The sequence below is a fragment of the Sceloporus occidentalis genome, unplaced genomic scaffold, assembly GCF_023333645.1.
Source record: "Sceloporus occidentalis isolate IW3139 unplaced genomic scaffold, rSceOcc1.0.p SCAF_16, whole genome shotgun sequence".
In the NCBI taxonomy this organism is placed as follows: domain Eukaryota; kingdom Metazoa; phylum Chordata; class Lepidosauria; order Squamata; family Phrynosomatidae; genus Sceloporus; species Sceloporus occidentalis.
In genome coordinates, this window is record NW_028316996.1 from 1,848,862 (window position 1) to 1,867,795 (window position 18,934).

Here is an 18,934-nt window from a genome sequence, read left to right on the forward strand (position 1 = left end):
ACACACTTAACTAATCCACTCTCACTGAATGTTTTCCTACCTTTCCTCTGTCACTGTCACTTTTCCCACTACAGCTCCTTTTCCTTCTCCTCTTCGTTCTTCCTCTTGGCTCTTCTTCATCTCTGTCCTTCCCGCGCAGTGAGCGGGGAAGGCGGTGGGCGTAGCTTCAGTGTTGTGCGCCGGGATATGACATCCAATCCCAACGCACAGCATCAGTTGCGGAGCGCATCGCAAGAGAGCAGGATCGGAGGTCTGCATTAACAGACCCCCCGCTCCCTTGATTGACTTTAAGCCGGTTAGAGGGAGATCCTTGATTACTGTCCTCCTCTGTAGGGGTGCTGGCATGGTGCCCCCCACCTGATGAGCGGCACCAGGGGCGGACCCCCCCTCCCCGCTAGGTACGCTACTGACTAACGCATATATATATATATATATACACACACAAATATATGTAGCATTTTATAATTGCCCCCCCCTACTTTGGTCGCTGTCCCCCATGGCCCCCCAATGGTCACAGATGAGGCCTATCCTCAAACAGGCTATCATTGTCATTAATATGAAACATTTTAATAGTCATGCTCATATATATTTCATATAGAATTTCCCTGCTTTTTCTAATACCAAATGTATAACCATCTGTCTACCAGGCTAGCTTACCAATTAGAAGGACAGGAACCCACTGTGTTAGTGAGGAACTGCAGCTCACTCCTAATACTCAGCACCTAGAACGCATAAAAAATAAATAATTTTGCAAAGAATTGTTTAGGTAATTAACACTGCCATTGAACATAGATCACTTACCCATCTAAGAGATAATTTAACCTCAGGATGTATGTTCTATCACAAAAAGAGTAAAGCTACCCTCTAGTGGACAGTGCTGGCATCCAGTGGAATATTTGCTTTATGAAACTACTGAGTATAAAGTGTACAGCACCAGCCTTTGTTTGATTATCTGGACCTAGTGGTTGTCTATGCATAGCAAACCTGATCATGAGGCATCCCACTACCTGAAGCTCAATATCTCCAAAACTGGGCTTCTAGTTATTCCACCAACTCCTCTATCCTCAATTTTTGATATTATCTCCATTACTGCTGAGAATTCCGCAATCAACACTACAGCCCAAATTCACATGCTTAGAGGTACTAAGGCAAAATATCTCTCCAATTTCTCCTTTTCACAGACCTTTCAAGATGACTAAAATAATAATCAATCCCGTTATGATATCCTGTCTGGACTACTGCAGTTTCCTACTAACTGGCCTCCCCCTCCAACCTTTCACTACTCCAAACCATTCTGAACACCTCTGCCAAACTACTTTTATTATCCCATTACCCTTGATATGATGGCTCACTGTGTAGCACTGTGTCCCTCTACGGGCTCCTGATACCCCTCAGAATTAAATTTAAACCAACAAATGTTATCTTTAAATATTATCCCAACCACTATTTTCTCTGCCCACAACATGGATCTCAATTCACCTTCCCACTTGTGTCATGATTTCACGCTCACAAAAGAACATCACCTATTCAGATATGCATACAATCTATCCTAATATCATCAACCTGCACCCTGAAAGGAAACATCCTTGTCACCACCTTGTAAACAAGAACAACAAAATGCCAATACAATATGTCACTACACCATAGAAGTAGAAGGCCTTGCTCTTGCAGACTTGCAATCTGTTAGGAGATTGGAGTTGAATTAGAAGGCAAAGTGGTCTTCAAAACATGTTGTCACTGTAGAAACCAATTGAGTGTTCCACTCAGCATGGTTTTTCTATTACCGCAATTGCTATGATGAGGAGGATGCTTTTCAAGCTCTATTCCAGAATAACATGAAGTTCTTAACTCTGCCAGGCAATATGTTCCATAATGATACGAGAATAAAATGGTTAAACATATTTTAAGAGATTTTAAGAGTTCAAATTGAAATGTTATGCAGATTATCTATTTTACATTTTGACAAGAAACAGGACTATACTTTCTAACGTTCATGTAGCAATTCAGTTATTCTAAAATTACCAAATGATGGTGTAAATAACTAACTGTGCCTAGTTTTTCAACATCAAATAAGTAAACAACACCAAACCTGTGTTAAGTTTCCCCATCAATGAAGGACATTATATACATTGCTTCTTATTATTGCGCATTCTTGTTACTGAATGCCCCGATGGATGACCAGTATGACAACGTATAATTGCTTGTTTGCATTATATACTGGTATAAACTGGTTTTTGCCTTCTCACCATAGGGACCTATGTAATCGTCCAACTGGCAGGACCTTTCCATCGGTTGCTATGATTCAAACCTTCATGCATCTATGCATAACACTCCAGCCATCATATTAACTTAAATACATATGATTGTTGTGGGTCCGGGGGTTACATGTAAATTCATAGAGGAATTCTTCAGAATCTCTTCTCCTTGCCAGCTTCAAGAATCTAAAATCCAGACAACCAGAGGGAGTTACTAGTTTTTCTTTTTTGTTTTTTTTTTTATTTAACAAGGTCTTTTTCTTGCAAAGTACTTTAATATATTGGTGGGGCTGTATGGGGCATTAGTTCTTAGTATAGCTAACTTTTCATCTGGACACAAATAGGTCCTAAAAACTTGAGCTGCACATTAGCTGCCTCCAGAAGTATTTGGACAGCATTTTAAAATACACACTAAAGTCTCTAGCCTACTGCTAGCTACAAAACTGTAATTGATTTGTCAAGATCCTTCAGGCCTCCAGTGTTCCCTGGAGCTCATAGAAACAAACAGGTATATAACATTTAACTGTTTATTTACCATCACAATTAAGGTAACGACATCAGGATGCCCAATATATTAAATAAAAGATTGACCTTACTGGTAACCGAAAAATATGCAACTTTATCTCCTCCCAACATACAGCATGCAAATAAAGTGCAACTCCTAAAAGCTACTCATGAAGCTTTGCTACACCAGAAATGAACCAATATCTAATCTTCTCCCCATTCAGAAATAGTGACGTTGCTGAATAATAATGTCACCTTTACAAAAATGACGTGTGCAATAGTAATAGCCCTAAAGCAACAAACCACTGGTGATTCTTTGTCCATCGTTATGAAATGTTCTGAAGTATTGGAAGAAATATTTTTCTAGTAGTTTCACTAGCCAAACCTACCCCAGATGCCACTGTAGAGAAGCTTTTTAGAATTATCGTTCAATATTAAGTACGGGATGAGAAAGACTTACTAATAACCATATGTTTCTTTGTGTGGAGTGTGATGAAAATGCAGTAATCAAAGTGTTATTCTTAAATGCGACCAAGGATCACAGGGCTAGCATTTAACACGATATGACACCAGCTGCAAATCATATGATTAGAACATGATTTCATAAACACAATAATTACACTTGAGATGATCCACAAGAAACTTCAAGTTTTATTACTAATCTCTTCATATAAAATGCTGAAACTTCCCAGTCATTTGTTATGCAGCAATTTAGGGTTTTATATACATTGTAATAACTCGATTTATCTACTTCTCTAAGAAATAAACTGTGTTTAATACACAATACATTGTTATTATTAAGCAGTTTCAATGACCGAGTCTATCACAATTTATTTTTGTAAGTTTGTAAGTAGCATAAAAAAACAATATTCATATTTTAGCAACTAATATTTTTATTGAAGCAATTGTTTTAGGCCATGTATTATGTAATAAAAAAAAAAGTAATTGTATATGTCAGTCTTTGTATCTCTCATGTTCCAAGTGCTGGAAATAACTAAGTGCTATTTAACCAAGTTTGCCACCCAAATCCAAAAAAACGTATTGTAAACAGTAAACGTATTATATTAACCTGCTGCCTCAAAACAGTTAAGTTAGATTAAACATTAGCTTATAAAATTTTGCAAAAAATTAGCACTCTAAAAAATATATAAAAGAAAACCATTGTATTATACCCACACACATTTTAGCCCCTACAGTATAATACTGTACAGAAATCAGTGGCTACTGCTTTTTCACGTAATCCAGTAGTGCAATTTGCTGGACATTTTAGCCTTACCAACACTTCTTAAAGACAGAGAATGTAATTCAGGCAGCAATTCAAGTGAAATTGTAGAGTTAGAAGGCATCGGAGTCACTAGGACATCACATATGGTGGATTATTCATAACGTCATGGGCTCAGAAGGAAATGTGTTCCATGGAGTGGAATTGTGATTTGGACGGTTCCCTAAAATCAGCTACAGTCATTAAACTATATCTGGCTACAGAGTTTCCTGTATGTGTTGTAGTTTACGGAACATCAGCACATAGCCTTAGCAGCAAATGAAATACTGAAAGTTCCCTGTTGCTGCACTTTGTACAGACATTTCTTAGAGTTTTATAAGGCCAGAAATGATTTTGTCATAAATGTCTTTGGTTAAAGGAACATATGATTGTTTTGAGTCATCTAAGAAAAACAGTGGATCTTTTATAGTGGTCGGGTTGAAGCCTTCCTCCACAAGACGGAATTTCTGTTGTTTGAATGTCCCAGTCATCTCCATATTCTCCTAGAAAAAAATAAAATATGTATTTAAATCTGATTAATTAGCAGATATCATAAGGTTGATTGGACTTTTTTTATCCATGTTAGTTTATATAAAAGTGAGGCCAATTATTAAGCAGATCTAACTCCAGATATGCCTTTTAACCCCCTATATGCCACCCTGCCTCCCTGATATTCCTTTTAACCCCCTATATGCCACTCTGCCTCCAGAAAGCCCTTATACCCCCATATGCCACTCTTACCCTCCCCCGACTTACCAGTGCTTCCCTAGACTTGTCCCCCGTGCTTCAGATTCCTTGGTGTCTAGTGGGGCAGCCAGTTGAGGTCTGCGCAATCCACGCAGACAACCTCCGCTGCTGCTGCAGGCACTTCTGGGGCTTCTATGAATGAGCACTGGAAGGTCATGTGATGCTGGTGCTCCGTCATAGAAGCCCCAGAGGAAGTGCCATCAGAAGCAGAGGGTGTCTGCCGGCTGCCGGAGAGGAGGATCCAGCAACGCTGCGGGGGATCTGGATCTTAGTCTTTTGAGCTCTGATTAGAAGACAACTTCGAATATAAGACGAGCAAATATGGTATATATATATATATATATATATATATATATATATACACACACATACACACACCTGTGTGTGTAATCTCATCTGCTTTATAGTGTGTCCCTGAATGGCAGAAATAAAGTGTGGTCACCTTATATAGGCAACCTTTTTTTTCTCATATTGCAAATTTTGTACCCACTACATACGATATACAACATATGTTTACCATCCTCCCCACAAACTAAAATCGCGACCCCTACCTGGATGAGTTGGGCAGAGTGCAAATACTGAGCTGTGTGCAAAGGAGGGCCTGATTGCTGTGACTATTCTATGTAAATAACCCCCTTTGTACTGTTTAAATATTAGTGTGTTTTCAATCAAACTCAGTCCTGTTTTCACCTCAACATTGATGCTTGGGGTGGGCTACTGTAACAACTCACTGTCCTTTTCAGCACAATACATGAGATGAATACGCTAAGGTACGGCTAGCTACAGCACCAACGCAGCTCCGGTGCAGCGGCATCCCCCTTCTCTCTACAATGCTGTTTCTGTCTGGCGCTGGAGGGGTTAATCACTGGTGTATCGGCAGAAGGAAGAGCAGTTTGTGTGGAAGTACCCAGTTGGGGTACAGGGCGTCCCGTCACAGATTATATAAACAAATTATATCGTTTTATACAATGCCTAAAAACAATGTGTGTATTTAAAGATTCAGTACCTGTAGCCTTAAAAATCGAGGACAAGCATAGCCTGGTAGGTAAGTGGTGACCTGCTTGTAGGTGCTCATAAGATCCAAAGTTTGCTTGGGTTTCAAAATAATAGAGACCATTCCTGCTTTTCCTTCATGCTCTAAAAATAAAATTGACCATATTATATATAAAGTATTTCATAAACAAAGCAGGACAGTGGGGCAGATACCCGGACATGTGAAAATCAGGACTGCTAGTAAATATGACTTTAATCCACATCATGGCTGAGGGTTACCCTTTAATTTTTTTTCTTATGTAAATGCATAGATGGATACATCAGAATTCTGTATATGCATTTGTTCTACCTCCCCCAGTATTTGCTTTGGAACAAATTCATATACCTGAGTGGATCTCTCGATTAACAATGCGCATTTTTTAATATAAATGAGACCCACTGAGTACATCGGCTAAATATTTAGATTAGTAGTATTATTAATATTATCAGATTAGCCAAATATCTCAGCATCATTCCCTTTAGATACCCCTCTATCAAACCTGAGAAGCAAATGCTTACCTGGGAGTGTCACCCCATACACATTTGCTTCTTGTATAAAGTCCAGCATTCCAATGATGTCCGAAACTTCTGTCGTAGCTACATTCTCTCCTTTCCACCTATGTACACATTTTATAGAGAAACATTGGCATTTAGCTATTTAAATTCATTTTATCCCAAGCCATAGATGATTCAGTCAATGCAGGTACAGTTAAGCATATTGTATATACCAGTTATCAGCAGATAACATGTTTACACCATCTGATTAACTTGGATTTTTTTAAGACTGTATATTATTCATTTTTTCTTTTTCGGGGAAGATAAAATACCACCTCTAATAAGGTGCTATTTTTATATAATTAATTTGTAAATATTTCACTTTGGTAGTATGAATAAGGGTATAGAAGGCAACAGATTAGTTTGACCAGATGTTCCTGCAAAATATTTGTCCGCCGGATCTGAAAACGTAATGAGCCTACAGTAAAGTTTACACGCCACAAGGCATATTTAGCAAGGATAGTGTTTATAGTCAAGGTTAACTTTCTGCGCTAGCCTTTTTTTGTAATAAAATATCACCCTATAATAATATATTATTGATACTTAAAGTAAAAAGATGACAAGCTAAATATTACATATGTATCTCCTTAAAGAAAAGTCCCCAGATTTTGTTTAAAACACCTGATATATTTAGAAACCTTTTCCCGGAGCTATGACAACAAAAGATCTCATCTATGCATCAGCATGTCCTCTTCTGACAGTAAACTAGAATTATTCTGTCAAAAAAAATTATTTTCTTAAGACAATTAAACTGTTGGTTTCCTATACATGATGTAGCTATAAAATGTCAATTCTGATCTTTATTACAAAACACATGTATGCAGTATATAATTGGCATTCTTTTCCAGTACTACTGCTTTTTCACTGTTTGTATCTAAACTAAATAAAAAATATTTGCATTGAATCTTATAGATTCATGACTGTACCTGAAAGTATCTCCAATTCTGTCGCGAAAGTAAAGGAAATTATTGCTGTCTTGGACCATCAAATCCCCGGTATTGAAATAAACGTCTCCTTTTTTAAACACATCATGCAGTAACTTCTTTTCAGTGTGTTTTTTATTGCCAGTGTAGCCGAAGAAAGGATTATTAGAGTTAACTTTTGATATTAGGAGTCCAGTTTCACCTAGGGTATAAAAAAGATAATACAGTGATCAGTCCAATTGAGAAGGTAAGAGTGACCGGTGTCTTTTTCTTTGTCTTCTTAGATAACTGTCTACAAAATCTTATGCACAGTGACATTTTCTTGCTGTCATATATTTGTACATAAAACGTATGCAGTCTACTATGAACCTAAGAAGACATATGATGCGGGTTTTATTCACTAAAGGGAGAATTTGCAGGAGAGTTGTAGTTTTTAACTCCCTCACTTCACTATTCACTAAGTTTCTCCAACAAGAAGGGTTGAGTTGGTCCTGTATAATGTAAAATTCAATGCATGAAAAGACTTTGAGGAAAACTCAGATTGAATTGTACATTATACAGGGCCAGCCAAGCGCTTCTTGCTGCAGGAGCTCCCTGGGGTTGGCTATAGATAATGTATAGTAAAGAACCTGAAACACAGCTCCCCTGCAAACTCTCCATTGCCTTGAGTGAATACACCCTGTGGTCGATTTTATCCCAAAAGAATCCTGCCCACCAAGGGCTGCAAGGCCTCCAGCTCTTAATGAATCAGGCAGTAGCAGGTTTATCAGATAAACAATAGACACAACAACTGCCAGTTAGCGTAAAGGTACATACAATAAAAAGGTTCACATATATAGGACATAAATCTAAAAGCAGGAAGCTCAAGTCTTAAAAATGTCTAAAAATGTTACCTCTCTGAACTTTTTCACACCAGCCATGTTGGTTTTTTATTGGTTCATCTTTTTGAATGTCATATTTTATGAGTTCAAAGGGGAACACAAGCTTGGAGCAAAAAAAAAAAAAAAAAAAAAAATATAGATAATTTTAACGTAAACATATAATAATTAAGATAACGTTTTAAAGTAAAGTATGATTACAAATGTATTAATTTATTCATATTGGAATGTTATTAAATTATAACCAAAAAAATTAAAGAATGATTAAAAAAAAAAATCATATACAAAAAGTGTAATAAGTATTGTAAATGCACAGCTTTGCTAATTTGTAACAAACCTATAGTATAGAACAATAGCATAAAAATCCACACATTTTTGCTTCATCTCTGGTACAACTAGTTGACCCCAAAAAACGTTTTGGCTGGTTTCAGTATGTAGGGCGTAACTATGCATTATGCTAGCCAATACAGACAAAAGGTTGCTTAAAAGACTTGTTTTCTAAAATGTTCCAGCATATACTGTGTTATTATCTGATTTTACCTTGTAAAAAAAATTGGTTCGTCCCACAGATCCAATCTTCCCAGTGTGGTTCATGAAACAAATATTGCCTTCTGTAGCACCGTACAATTCACACATCTTGATGTCCCCAAATCTTTCAAGGAATTCCCTCCACACATCACTGCGGACGCCATTTCCCACTGCCATACGGACCTTATGGGCCTTTTCCCCTTCTCGCTGTTGCATAAACATAGAATGCATCACTTTAGTTCTCTGTGATGCTGTAATTTAGATTTCTAAAGGAAGGCTTCATTTAGACAATGAAAAACAATGACAATTAATAGTAATTAATATTTGTTATTAATAGAAATTGACTCCATATTAACCTGCGCCCTATAAACTTCCTCTTTATGGTGCCCACAAATTCCTTTTCTTGTGCAGTATTTTGCTTTAACTTTCCTTCATTGGTTTTTCCTTCATAGAGTTGATAGAATTTCCAAATGTCTGAGGAAATGTATATCCAATTAAATATTGGTTTATGGGAATTTGTGTATCTGTATGAAGAGGTATTACTAATTAATATTATATTTTAAAGTATAAAGAATCAACAATCATATCAGTATATATATTTTCCTTTAATCGATTGCCTATGCCTGACTGTCCAGAAAGAATCACAGTGATACTACAATAAACACGGCTTAGTGGGAGTAAATTTAGCTAAATTCCTCTGACTGCTAGATTGTTAAGGCTTTTATATTACTTCTCTAGAAAACAATGAGTCTTTCAGTCACTAACATTGGCACTAGCAACACAAACGCCTACATGTTATAGCTGTGATTGAATCAGATTATTGGAACTGAAACTTCTCTTGACAAGAATTAAAAGTCTTAGTGGAGATCCCTGGCCAGCGTCACTAATATCCTTCATATGAAAGAATTAATATTACACATCCAGACAAAACAACCAATGAACAGTGGAGGCTAGGCAAAACAAGCAATAAGAAAGAAAAGCAACCAATATACAGAGGGTAGTCTATACACCCCAGGCTGAAGAGAATGTGGCCAATGTTACTCTATGAGGAATCACGGCCAATGGGATGAGTGCCAGTTCCTGCTGTGTTAATCTATGGGATCCTCACAGGTAGCCCGGTTTAGCCATTGTTGTATGTGGTTGCCTGATGCCAATCCATAGGACACCCCTTCCCAAACTGAGCACATGTACTCCCACCCCAAGCATGCCCTTCCCTTTCATTACACTTAATACAAACATTCCTATAAGTGTAAACCTTTTTACCCTATGGTCTACATTTAGCAACTAACATTTGCACCATGTTATATATTTTTAAGGGGGGAATAATCAGTCGAATTTATAAAAAAAAAAACATTCCTCATATAAAAATGTATCCAAAAGTTTTCTTATATATGAAAGCACCACAGTCTGGAACTACATGTATCCCTAGTAACTGAATATCAGTTCTCTCATAGACTACAATGGAAAGTAAGTTAATTATAGTGGAAATTATCACACCACATTAGATGGAGAGGATGAAACTACACTTTCATTGCTCCTCTAACACACATGATATGTATAAAAAGCATTCTAGTGTCATAGCAGCAAGGCTGATTTTTTAATTTTAGGATACCAAATTACCGGTATATAATTTTATTTCTAAAAATGTATCTTTTAAGCAGAAAAATGTTTTTGTCTTAACACATTTTAACGTATAACATGTATGCCATATGTATATATTTCAAACAAAAAATATAATGTAGCATGTTTGCTATTAGATTTCCACACTCACCTTTGGTTGCTTACATAGGTAACGACACAATTCTCCAATGTATTGAATGACTGTGACATCATACTTTTTGCAGTCGACCCAAAACTGACTTGCTGAAAATTTCTTCCGCAAAACACAAGTTGCACCTATTAAAAAATAGCTTAATTATATAGTTTCATTTTTATTGAGCTATAACCCAAAATTACCGGTATGTTTTATGCCTTCTTCTACTTGTGTGGCAATGAAGCACCAGTGTTTTGCAGATATGGGCCTCAATGGACCTCTTACATAGCTCCTGGCAGGCTTCACATAGAGGAATGTATTCATTAAGCCAGTGGTCTCTGATAGGAGAGCTGTACATTTCAACTCCCTGAGTTAAATATGCATTACACCAGTAAGCATCAACTGCATGTAATGCTGGGTTTGTCCTGCAAGATTTACGGTTAAATCTCTGAAATGAGCGGCGAGAAATCTTCTTATACCAATTATGCCTAAAGCAGGGTAAGCTCAGCCAAATAATGCTTATGACTATGCTTATGGAAGTCAGAGAGCTGAAATGTGCAACTCACCAGCAAACACTTGGGTTAGTGAGTACACCCTAAAGGTCAATCACATCCCAAGATTATGCGTTGTAATATACGAGAGAGCCCTCTTTATGTGAGGCATCACATTCTATAATGTGTGCACATTGTGGGATGGTTTAGAGAGATTTTATGATTTCCAGCTATTTTTTTTTCGATATTCTAAGTGACCTCACAATTTGTAATTGTTTTCATCTCCTAAAGAACCATTTAAGCAAGCAGTGCTGCTGGAAGCCAGCCCAGGGACACTGGACACAGTTCATAGTAGGAATTATAAGGAATGATCTAATTGGTTAGTGAGAAATGTAAGGCATACAATACCTAGATATATACATCCACCTATTCCAATAAGGGAGGCAGCACTATGGTAGAGAGGGAGAGTGACATACACAATGTCTTCTGGAGTACCTCCAAAGGCCCATATTCCAGCAGCACCTTTCAGTGATTGGAGCTGGCCTATCACTGCTGCTTTTGGAAGACCTGAAATGAAAAGAAAAGATTTCCCATACCAGGGAGTAACATTTAATAAAAAATAAAATGGTAAAAACGATTTATAATTACAATGACACTTCAATCAATGTAATTTGTAGAAAATCTAGTTGTAACCTGAAACATTTTATTTTACTACATACTTTTACGTCATAAGGGAAGACGCCCTAAACAACCTTAAGATGCAATACTATTTTCTAGGGTTTTTGCATCAATGGGAAAATAAAAAATACAATAAAAATTAAAAATAAGTATGTGAACCCCAGCGATGTTGCCATGAAATTATAAATAGTACTGTCTGGTTATAAGTGAAATAATTTAGGGTCCTCAAAAGGAAATAAATATTAATCAAACAAGTAAATAAAATGTTAGAAAAGAAAACAACAACTTTCACTGTCAGCCAACCCAAAAGTTTTAAAAATAACAAAATCTAGCTGATAGTGAGAGCATTTTGGCACACCAAAACATAGAAAACATACCTATCTAGAGTGTACTCACCTACTACTGAACATATATGGGTTTTTTTGGCACCTAACCTTTCCTAATTTTAAATATATTACTCATTCTGAATGGTAGACTATACATATAAAAGTGGTATCCAAAACAATCATACCTGTTGTACCAGATGTGAAAATATAAAGAGTTGGTGCTCTAATGCTCTTGACTATGCGCAGGTGACGTGGTACAGGCTCATCGCTTACACATTCCAGTTTGTCTACAATTGTGTTTACACCTTGGAGAGAGGTCTCCTTTGCCATTACCCAAACAGCCATCTTGTCATCTTGAAGACTAGGCAGGATCTCCTCCAACGTGTCAAGCAAATCTAGCAACACATTTTTTTTTAAAAAAGTTTTATATACATTAGCAGTAGCAGTATTGGAAAAACATTGCTAGAAACACTAATACCAAATACTGTTTCACTAGTAGGGTTTGACGATTAGATTAAAATTATAAACACTACAGAGAAAACATTTAGATATTCGTGCTAAATGAAACAAGGGATCACCAAGAGGCAAGAAGCTTTACCTTCTCATTGTGAAAGTAACAGTTCCAAAATCCTGATTTGTAAGCAATAATATAGTACAGTACAGTGATTTGTTCAGATTTGGATTGAATTTTAAGCTGTATCAGGAGGTTGTAATAGAGTATACTTTGGTACCTAGTAAACAACACATTATAAAGTATTAATTTAACAAAATCCTCCAATAAATCTGGAAAAATCATCATCTTATTTTTTTTATATTTACCCCATGTCTTACCAAAAAGATGGTTTTTGTTTGCCAGTGGGCAGCAGACTAGTAGCTTACTCCATGTGTAAAGTAGGAAAGGAATCAGACAACTGTACAGCACCTCTGCATGAGGTGAGTTTGTATGCATGTATTGTAATTTATGTTCTTAGCATCTTGCAGTATATATAAATGATTAAGGAGGGGTGCAATACATGCAGCTGTGCAAGTCCAGTGCCCATTTAAACATTTTGATTGGGGTACAATAGGTATAAATACTTTAGGATAGGAAGTCCCTGCTCATAGAGCTTACAGCCTGCTTACCTAATCAGATGTAATTTACTTTCAGCCTCTTTGTTAGGCACCAACTTCTTCAAGGGATGTTATACGCATAAGTAAAAAGTAAAAATAAGTAAAAAGTAAAAATAAGTAAAAAGCGAATCTGAAAGCTAGCCTTAAACTAATCCATCTTCATCAAATACATTAGTTTTCTTTTTGAATGTACAACAATTGGAGGTGAGCCATGTACCCATTCATAAAAAATAACCTACAGAGGCTTCTCTGAAGAAAAAAAAAAATGTTGGTAAGTTTTCTAAATACATGGCATTGAGCTATTTTATCTACCTGCAGTGTCTCATCTGACACATCCACTCTGTACCTGCGAGTTAAGATCCTCTTTACCTGGTGAAAATTACGCTGCCTACTGTAAGGGCAGCAAGTGACTGTCTGCGAATATCAATGTAAGCAAACAGTAGTGGTCACTCATAGAAAGAGGCTCTTAACAAGAACAAGCTGCTTTCACAGAATTTTAAATGCTTGCCTGAAGCAAGTGTTATTTGACAGGAACTGGCCCCTCATTTCCTATCTTTTGTTCATGATATTATTTTGTACATTATTGACCTTATTGTTGTTACTTTAGTATATGTACATAGACATTAGCATGTAGTTGGTCTGACATTTGCAGCTATAACAGATTCTACTCGTCTGGGGAAGCTTTCCACAAGATTTTGAAGTGTTTCTACGGGAATATTCACCCATTCATCCAGTAGAGCATTTGTGAGGTGAGGCACTGATGTTGGGCGAGAAGGTCTGGCTCGCAGTCTGCATTCCAGTTCATCCCAAAGATGTTCGATGGGGTTGGAGGCCAGGGCTTTGTGCTGGTCAGTCAAGTTCTTCCACACCAAACTCATCCAGCCATGTCTTTTTGGCCCTTGTTTGACCTCACAAATGTTCTACTGGACGAATGGGCAAACATTTCCTCAGAAATACTCCAAAATCTTGTGAAAAGCCTTCCCAGAAGAGTGGAAGCTGTGATAGCTGCAAAGGTCATACCAACTAGATATTAATGTCTATGTATTTTGAATACAATGTCATCAAAGTCCCTGTTGGTATAATGTTCAGGTGTCCCAATACTTTTGTCAATATAATGTGTATATATATTTCCATAAATACAATATTTCAGTTGCAGTAAAAAAAAATGTAAAAAAATACATGCATATATTTGTATATATGAAATTGCACCCAAGCAAACACTTCCTGTTTTGGGGTATATATATAGTCACACATGTAATAATGATCTTACGTCTCCATAAACACAGAAATTTACATACATTTTATTAAAATAATTTGGGTATATCAAGATACATTTATTCAAAGTTCCTGTGAATATAAAGTCCTTGCAGCAAGAATTATCTAATCCATACATCCTCTGATTGTTTTAGTTAGGCATGTAAAGGGCTGTAAAGCTTTGCTTATGCAAGCTTGTCAATTGCGTGTCAGAAGAGGAAACATTAGGATAATTACCCTTTTCAAAGGACTATCGCTCATATTTCTATTTCTTGTAACCATGAGTACATTGTTGAATTATTAAACATACTGTATCTGCTTTCAGAACACTGGATTCATGCACTCATTTTTTTTCTTGAACATATAAACAAAAAATATCAAAGCTACTGTTTTGTATCTTATGATTGTGGAATCAAACCAGTTTAAAGTAAACACAGCCTATTATTAAGTGCCAAGTACCACTCTTATTTGTACACATACATTTATTTCTGTGTATTTAACACGTCCCGGTGTCCAATTAAAAATTGACTCCTTTACTTTTGTAGGGATATCAATATTAGTTTATGTACAAACCACCAGCACTTTCTACAGCCCTGTGCAATGGGTAAACAATATGCACATATAGATTATGCAATCCAAATTAGGATGTTTCAGGACATAAAATGTTGAGGGCGCAGTTCAAACATGCCTACAACCAAGTAAATGTAGCTGGTAGAAAGCCATAGCTACACTCACATGAGCTATCTCTCGATATATATAATATATATATTAATGGCTCACTACTATAGGCAACCATGTGATTACTTGCCATGATATAAAATATCTGATTTTTTCCGTCTGTATTCAAGCAGTCATTTGAACTTATACCAGTAACAAAATCACTAACTTGGATAGTTCAGTCTCGTTACATTGGAGCGCAGCTCCAATTTGTGCGACCCACAAGTACCTAAACATTCTTTTTGTGATTGATAAAATCTATGAGAATTTGATGCAAATCATGAGACTCGTGAACAAAAATGGGTGAATTAGTGTGGGCATTATAAACAAATAATGAAGATATAATTAATTTCAGATCCTGTTTTTTTCTTTAAAAGAGATAAGATTATTGTGCACACCCTCGCATTTTCTATATAATAGCAAACACTGAGACTTCTTAAGACTACCTCTTCTGTCAGGTAAGCTCTTTATTTTTATTTTGTTGTTATTTTGGAAGAACACATATTAAAGCACTCACAGAGTACTTTATTATGATTCTTCTATAACCCTTTAACACGGTGAACTTTCTGAATTGCATTTATAAATATATTAAGTCACTTGTTAGATCACAATGTTCTATTTATTGTTGTTTGAACTTGAAGACCTTACTCTGTAATTTCAACATCTTATTGTGGGTATGTGAAATGTTGAAAGTACATACACAAGTCATCAAGTATAACCAGATATCTTCCAATCCATATATTCAGCCATAAATATTTAACGCATGTGCCTCTAAGTGGAGAATTGGTTTATGATGTCATATCTAGGCACTTAAAATGGAAAACATGAGCCTACACCAAGTATGGGAGACCATCCTGTGGGTTGGTCCAGGGGTAAGCAAACAACATTCTTTGTGAAAGACATTTGACTAAATGCCCCATAAGGCACAATAACCTCCGAGGCCAAAAACTGAGAAAGGCTAGGGCAGGACAGCTCCCCACATAAACACGCTGCTGGGCACAGCATCCCATCCTAGGCCGACAAGACCCCAAAAGTAAATACATCACTGTATGGCAATCCAAAGGACTGTCAGGTTAGTGCTATCCTCATTGCTGGTTAAGGTATAGGTGAAATGAGGTGTCATCTCAGCAAAAACACAAAGAGGATTATAGCTGCTTGCACATGCACAGTCTATCCATATTTGCAAACTTGGGAGTGGCAGCTACAAAGTATAGGTAACTATGACAAATGTTTATTTAACTTCTTACCTGTATACTTACCTGTGATGGACCTTGTCACCCGCATACTTTTGAATGACAGGCCCATTGAATCACTGCATGTTAGCAGACACCTGTTGCCTGGCTTTGTTCAGCAGATACTGGTCTGAAGTGTCATTCCTGGAAAGTAATTCACGACAGAGCAACAATAGTGATATTTTACCTGCTCCTACAATAAGGATTTTTGCTCCACAGCTGTGAAAACAATGAAGCAGGGATCTTGATCGCAGGTTGTAGTTAAGAAATGCAACCAGGCATCCAATTTTCACTAAACCAAACCATACATTCAAAAAGTCTGGTTCGTTGCTCATCAGCACGGCTACGGTGTCACCCTTTTTCAACGTAGAATGTTTCAGGAAAACCTGGGCCACCCGATTGCTCCTTTTGTCCACATCACGATAAGTGTACGTCTCTTCGTGGAATATTAAGAAAACTTTATTAGGTATTCGCTGGGCTTGTTGTATAAATCGATCCACAACAGTCACCACGTTGCCTGTCCTCTTGTACATTTCAATGAGAAAGCCATATCGTATGACTTTCAGCAAAAACTTCAGGTCAACCCAGAAGTATGGAAACAGACTCTTCTGGAGAAAATGAAGGGCTGCCAAGCCTGCTACAGTACCCGTTATCCAAGAGAGAAACATTGTGAAAAGGAAGAAAAAGCGTTAAAAAAAAAAGTTGAAAGAAGATTTTTAAGTCAGGCTATTTGTTCGTTAAATGGAACTGGCGAAAAACAAATGTCTACCTGAGCTGCCATGGGTTGAATGCTGTAAAAATGCTTCACTTATTTAATGGGAATCAAAAAAAAAAAAAAGGAAAGTTCGGAGTCAATAACAAAGAATTACAAAGTTCACTGCTCTTGAAACAAAAGAAAGAATTGAAAAGAGCTGGAAATAATCCCGAGTTCTACTTGTAATCGTAAATAGCGAAGAATATGTTACCAGCAGTGGAAATTCTTCTGTGTGTATCTTCTCCCTCCTCCTGCTTTTCAGTGAGAGAAAGCAGTGAAATCCATGGGTTTTTTTTAGCAAGCCTGTCCCGCCTGTGTGCTAAATTCTCTCACTCGGCCTCAAATGAAAGCACCACTGATGTAGTTCTTTGAAAAATAAAGTGGGTAGGAACAACTAACTGATGAGCAAAGGAATCTCTTCCCTCCCCGATCCGAGGAAGCCCCTGCCTCCTTGTTTACTAGCTCTCCTTCAGATAACACCCTAGATAAGCCTCTCTCCTGCTGTGGCTGATAAAAAAAGAAAAGGGGAGGCGATTACAAAGGAGGAAGTGCTGAATGTTATACAACAGAACAGAAACGTGCTTTCTCCGACCATGGCTTCGAGTGTCAGTTGTGGATAAGAGCACAGAGGATTAGCTTTGTGTGTCAATCACTCACTCTGTGTACCTGAATTACCCGTTTCAGGGCTTCGGATCAGACGCATTTTTCTCCTTGGAGGCTAAGCCATTTTTGAAACAGCTCACATTTCACCTAGAGAAGCAAAATCACATATTATATATACAGTAAATTGTTGGCGCTATATATATATATAAAAAAAGATAATAATAATAATAATAATAATAATAATAATATAGGGGACTTACAACCACCATTAACTGAGGATGCAGTGTTAAAAGAAATAACCATCTAACCACCTGTTCGGGCTTTCAGACAGCCACCCAACCTCAGAATAATTTGCTAAATGAACACGGCAATATTCAAAGTGGCACCAAACCATGCAATACATTTGTAACAACAATACTGCCCATCACAACAACAAATCATACAACATCAAGGGATCATACTCATGTGCATCTGCAAATGTTAAACAAAACAGAGAAAATGAACATCATGGTATAATGTAGACGATATGAGTGGGCACATAGCTGCATTGAAAGTGCCCATATGCTCCTAGCGTCGTCTGCTTTCTGGAAATATATACTTTTGTGGGGTATTTTGAGCTGATGGGGTACGAAACCCGCAGTTACAAACCAACATACTAAGATATGTGGATTGTATATATACTGTTTATATACTAACAAATTGTAAGAATGCAAAATAAGCTCCCGGTATTCGGAAACAAAATACTCTTGGTAATATGAGTTAATTTTTGGGGGGGGTGTCAAATTGTCACCACATATTAGATACATTTGTAGCCCCAGAGGACCACTATACTAGTGTAATTTAGATACAAGGTATTTTATATATATATATCTATATATATATATATATATCTATATATATATATCTATATACATATATTACATATACAACATGTTTTGTTCTGTACGTGCATAATAGCCATTTTTTATGTGCTCTACGATGGGTATAAAAATCCCAGTATTAGTAAAAGTATTATGCTCAAGACAGATGTAATATAAAAATGGAATGCCAGTGTTGTTTTTATAAACTATGCATAAATAGTGCGCATGGAGACATATGTGTCGATATACCTGGCTGTTATTGTGGAGGTTGTCCCTTTTATATTACAGACACAGTGCAGTCCCCAAAGCTGGTATTTTTTATATTCTTTTTATGTGTAGTGATTTAAAAGCCCAAAATAGCATTTTGAAAACTAGACCAGACGGTCTTAAATACAGCTTTCAAAACCCAGGTAATTTTTTATTGGGAATGTCAGTGTGGTCACTCAATTCCTCTAAAGCTGGCCAGATGATGA

The 18,934-nt window shown here is 36.9% G+C and overlaps 1 protein-coding gene across 1 annotated transcript; it reads right to left on the reverse strand.

The window, feature by feature from the left end:
• Positions 1 to 4,346: 4,346 nt before the first annotated feature.
• Positions 4,347 to 16,912, reverse strand: LOC149302935 (long-chain fatty acid transport protein 6-like). Its single transcript, XM_089481779.1, has 10 exons — positions 16,432 to 16,912; positions 12,117 to 12,326; positions 11,336 to 11,494; positions 10,455 to 10,579; positions 8,696 to 8,890; positions 8,171 to 8,261; positions 7,281 to 7,479; positions 6,319 to 6,416; positions 5,774 to 5,904; positions 4,347 to 4,523 (listed from the first exon to the last, which is right to left on the reverse strand). Exons 1-10 carry the CDS (start codon positions 16,910 to 16,912, stop codon positions 4,347 to 4,349), a joined length of 1,866 nt encoding a protein of 621 aa, XP_089337905.1.
• Positions 16,913 to 18,934: the final 2,022 nt, after the last annotated feature.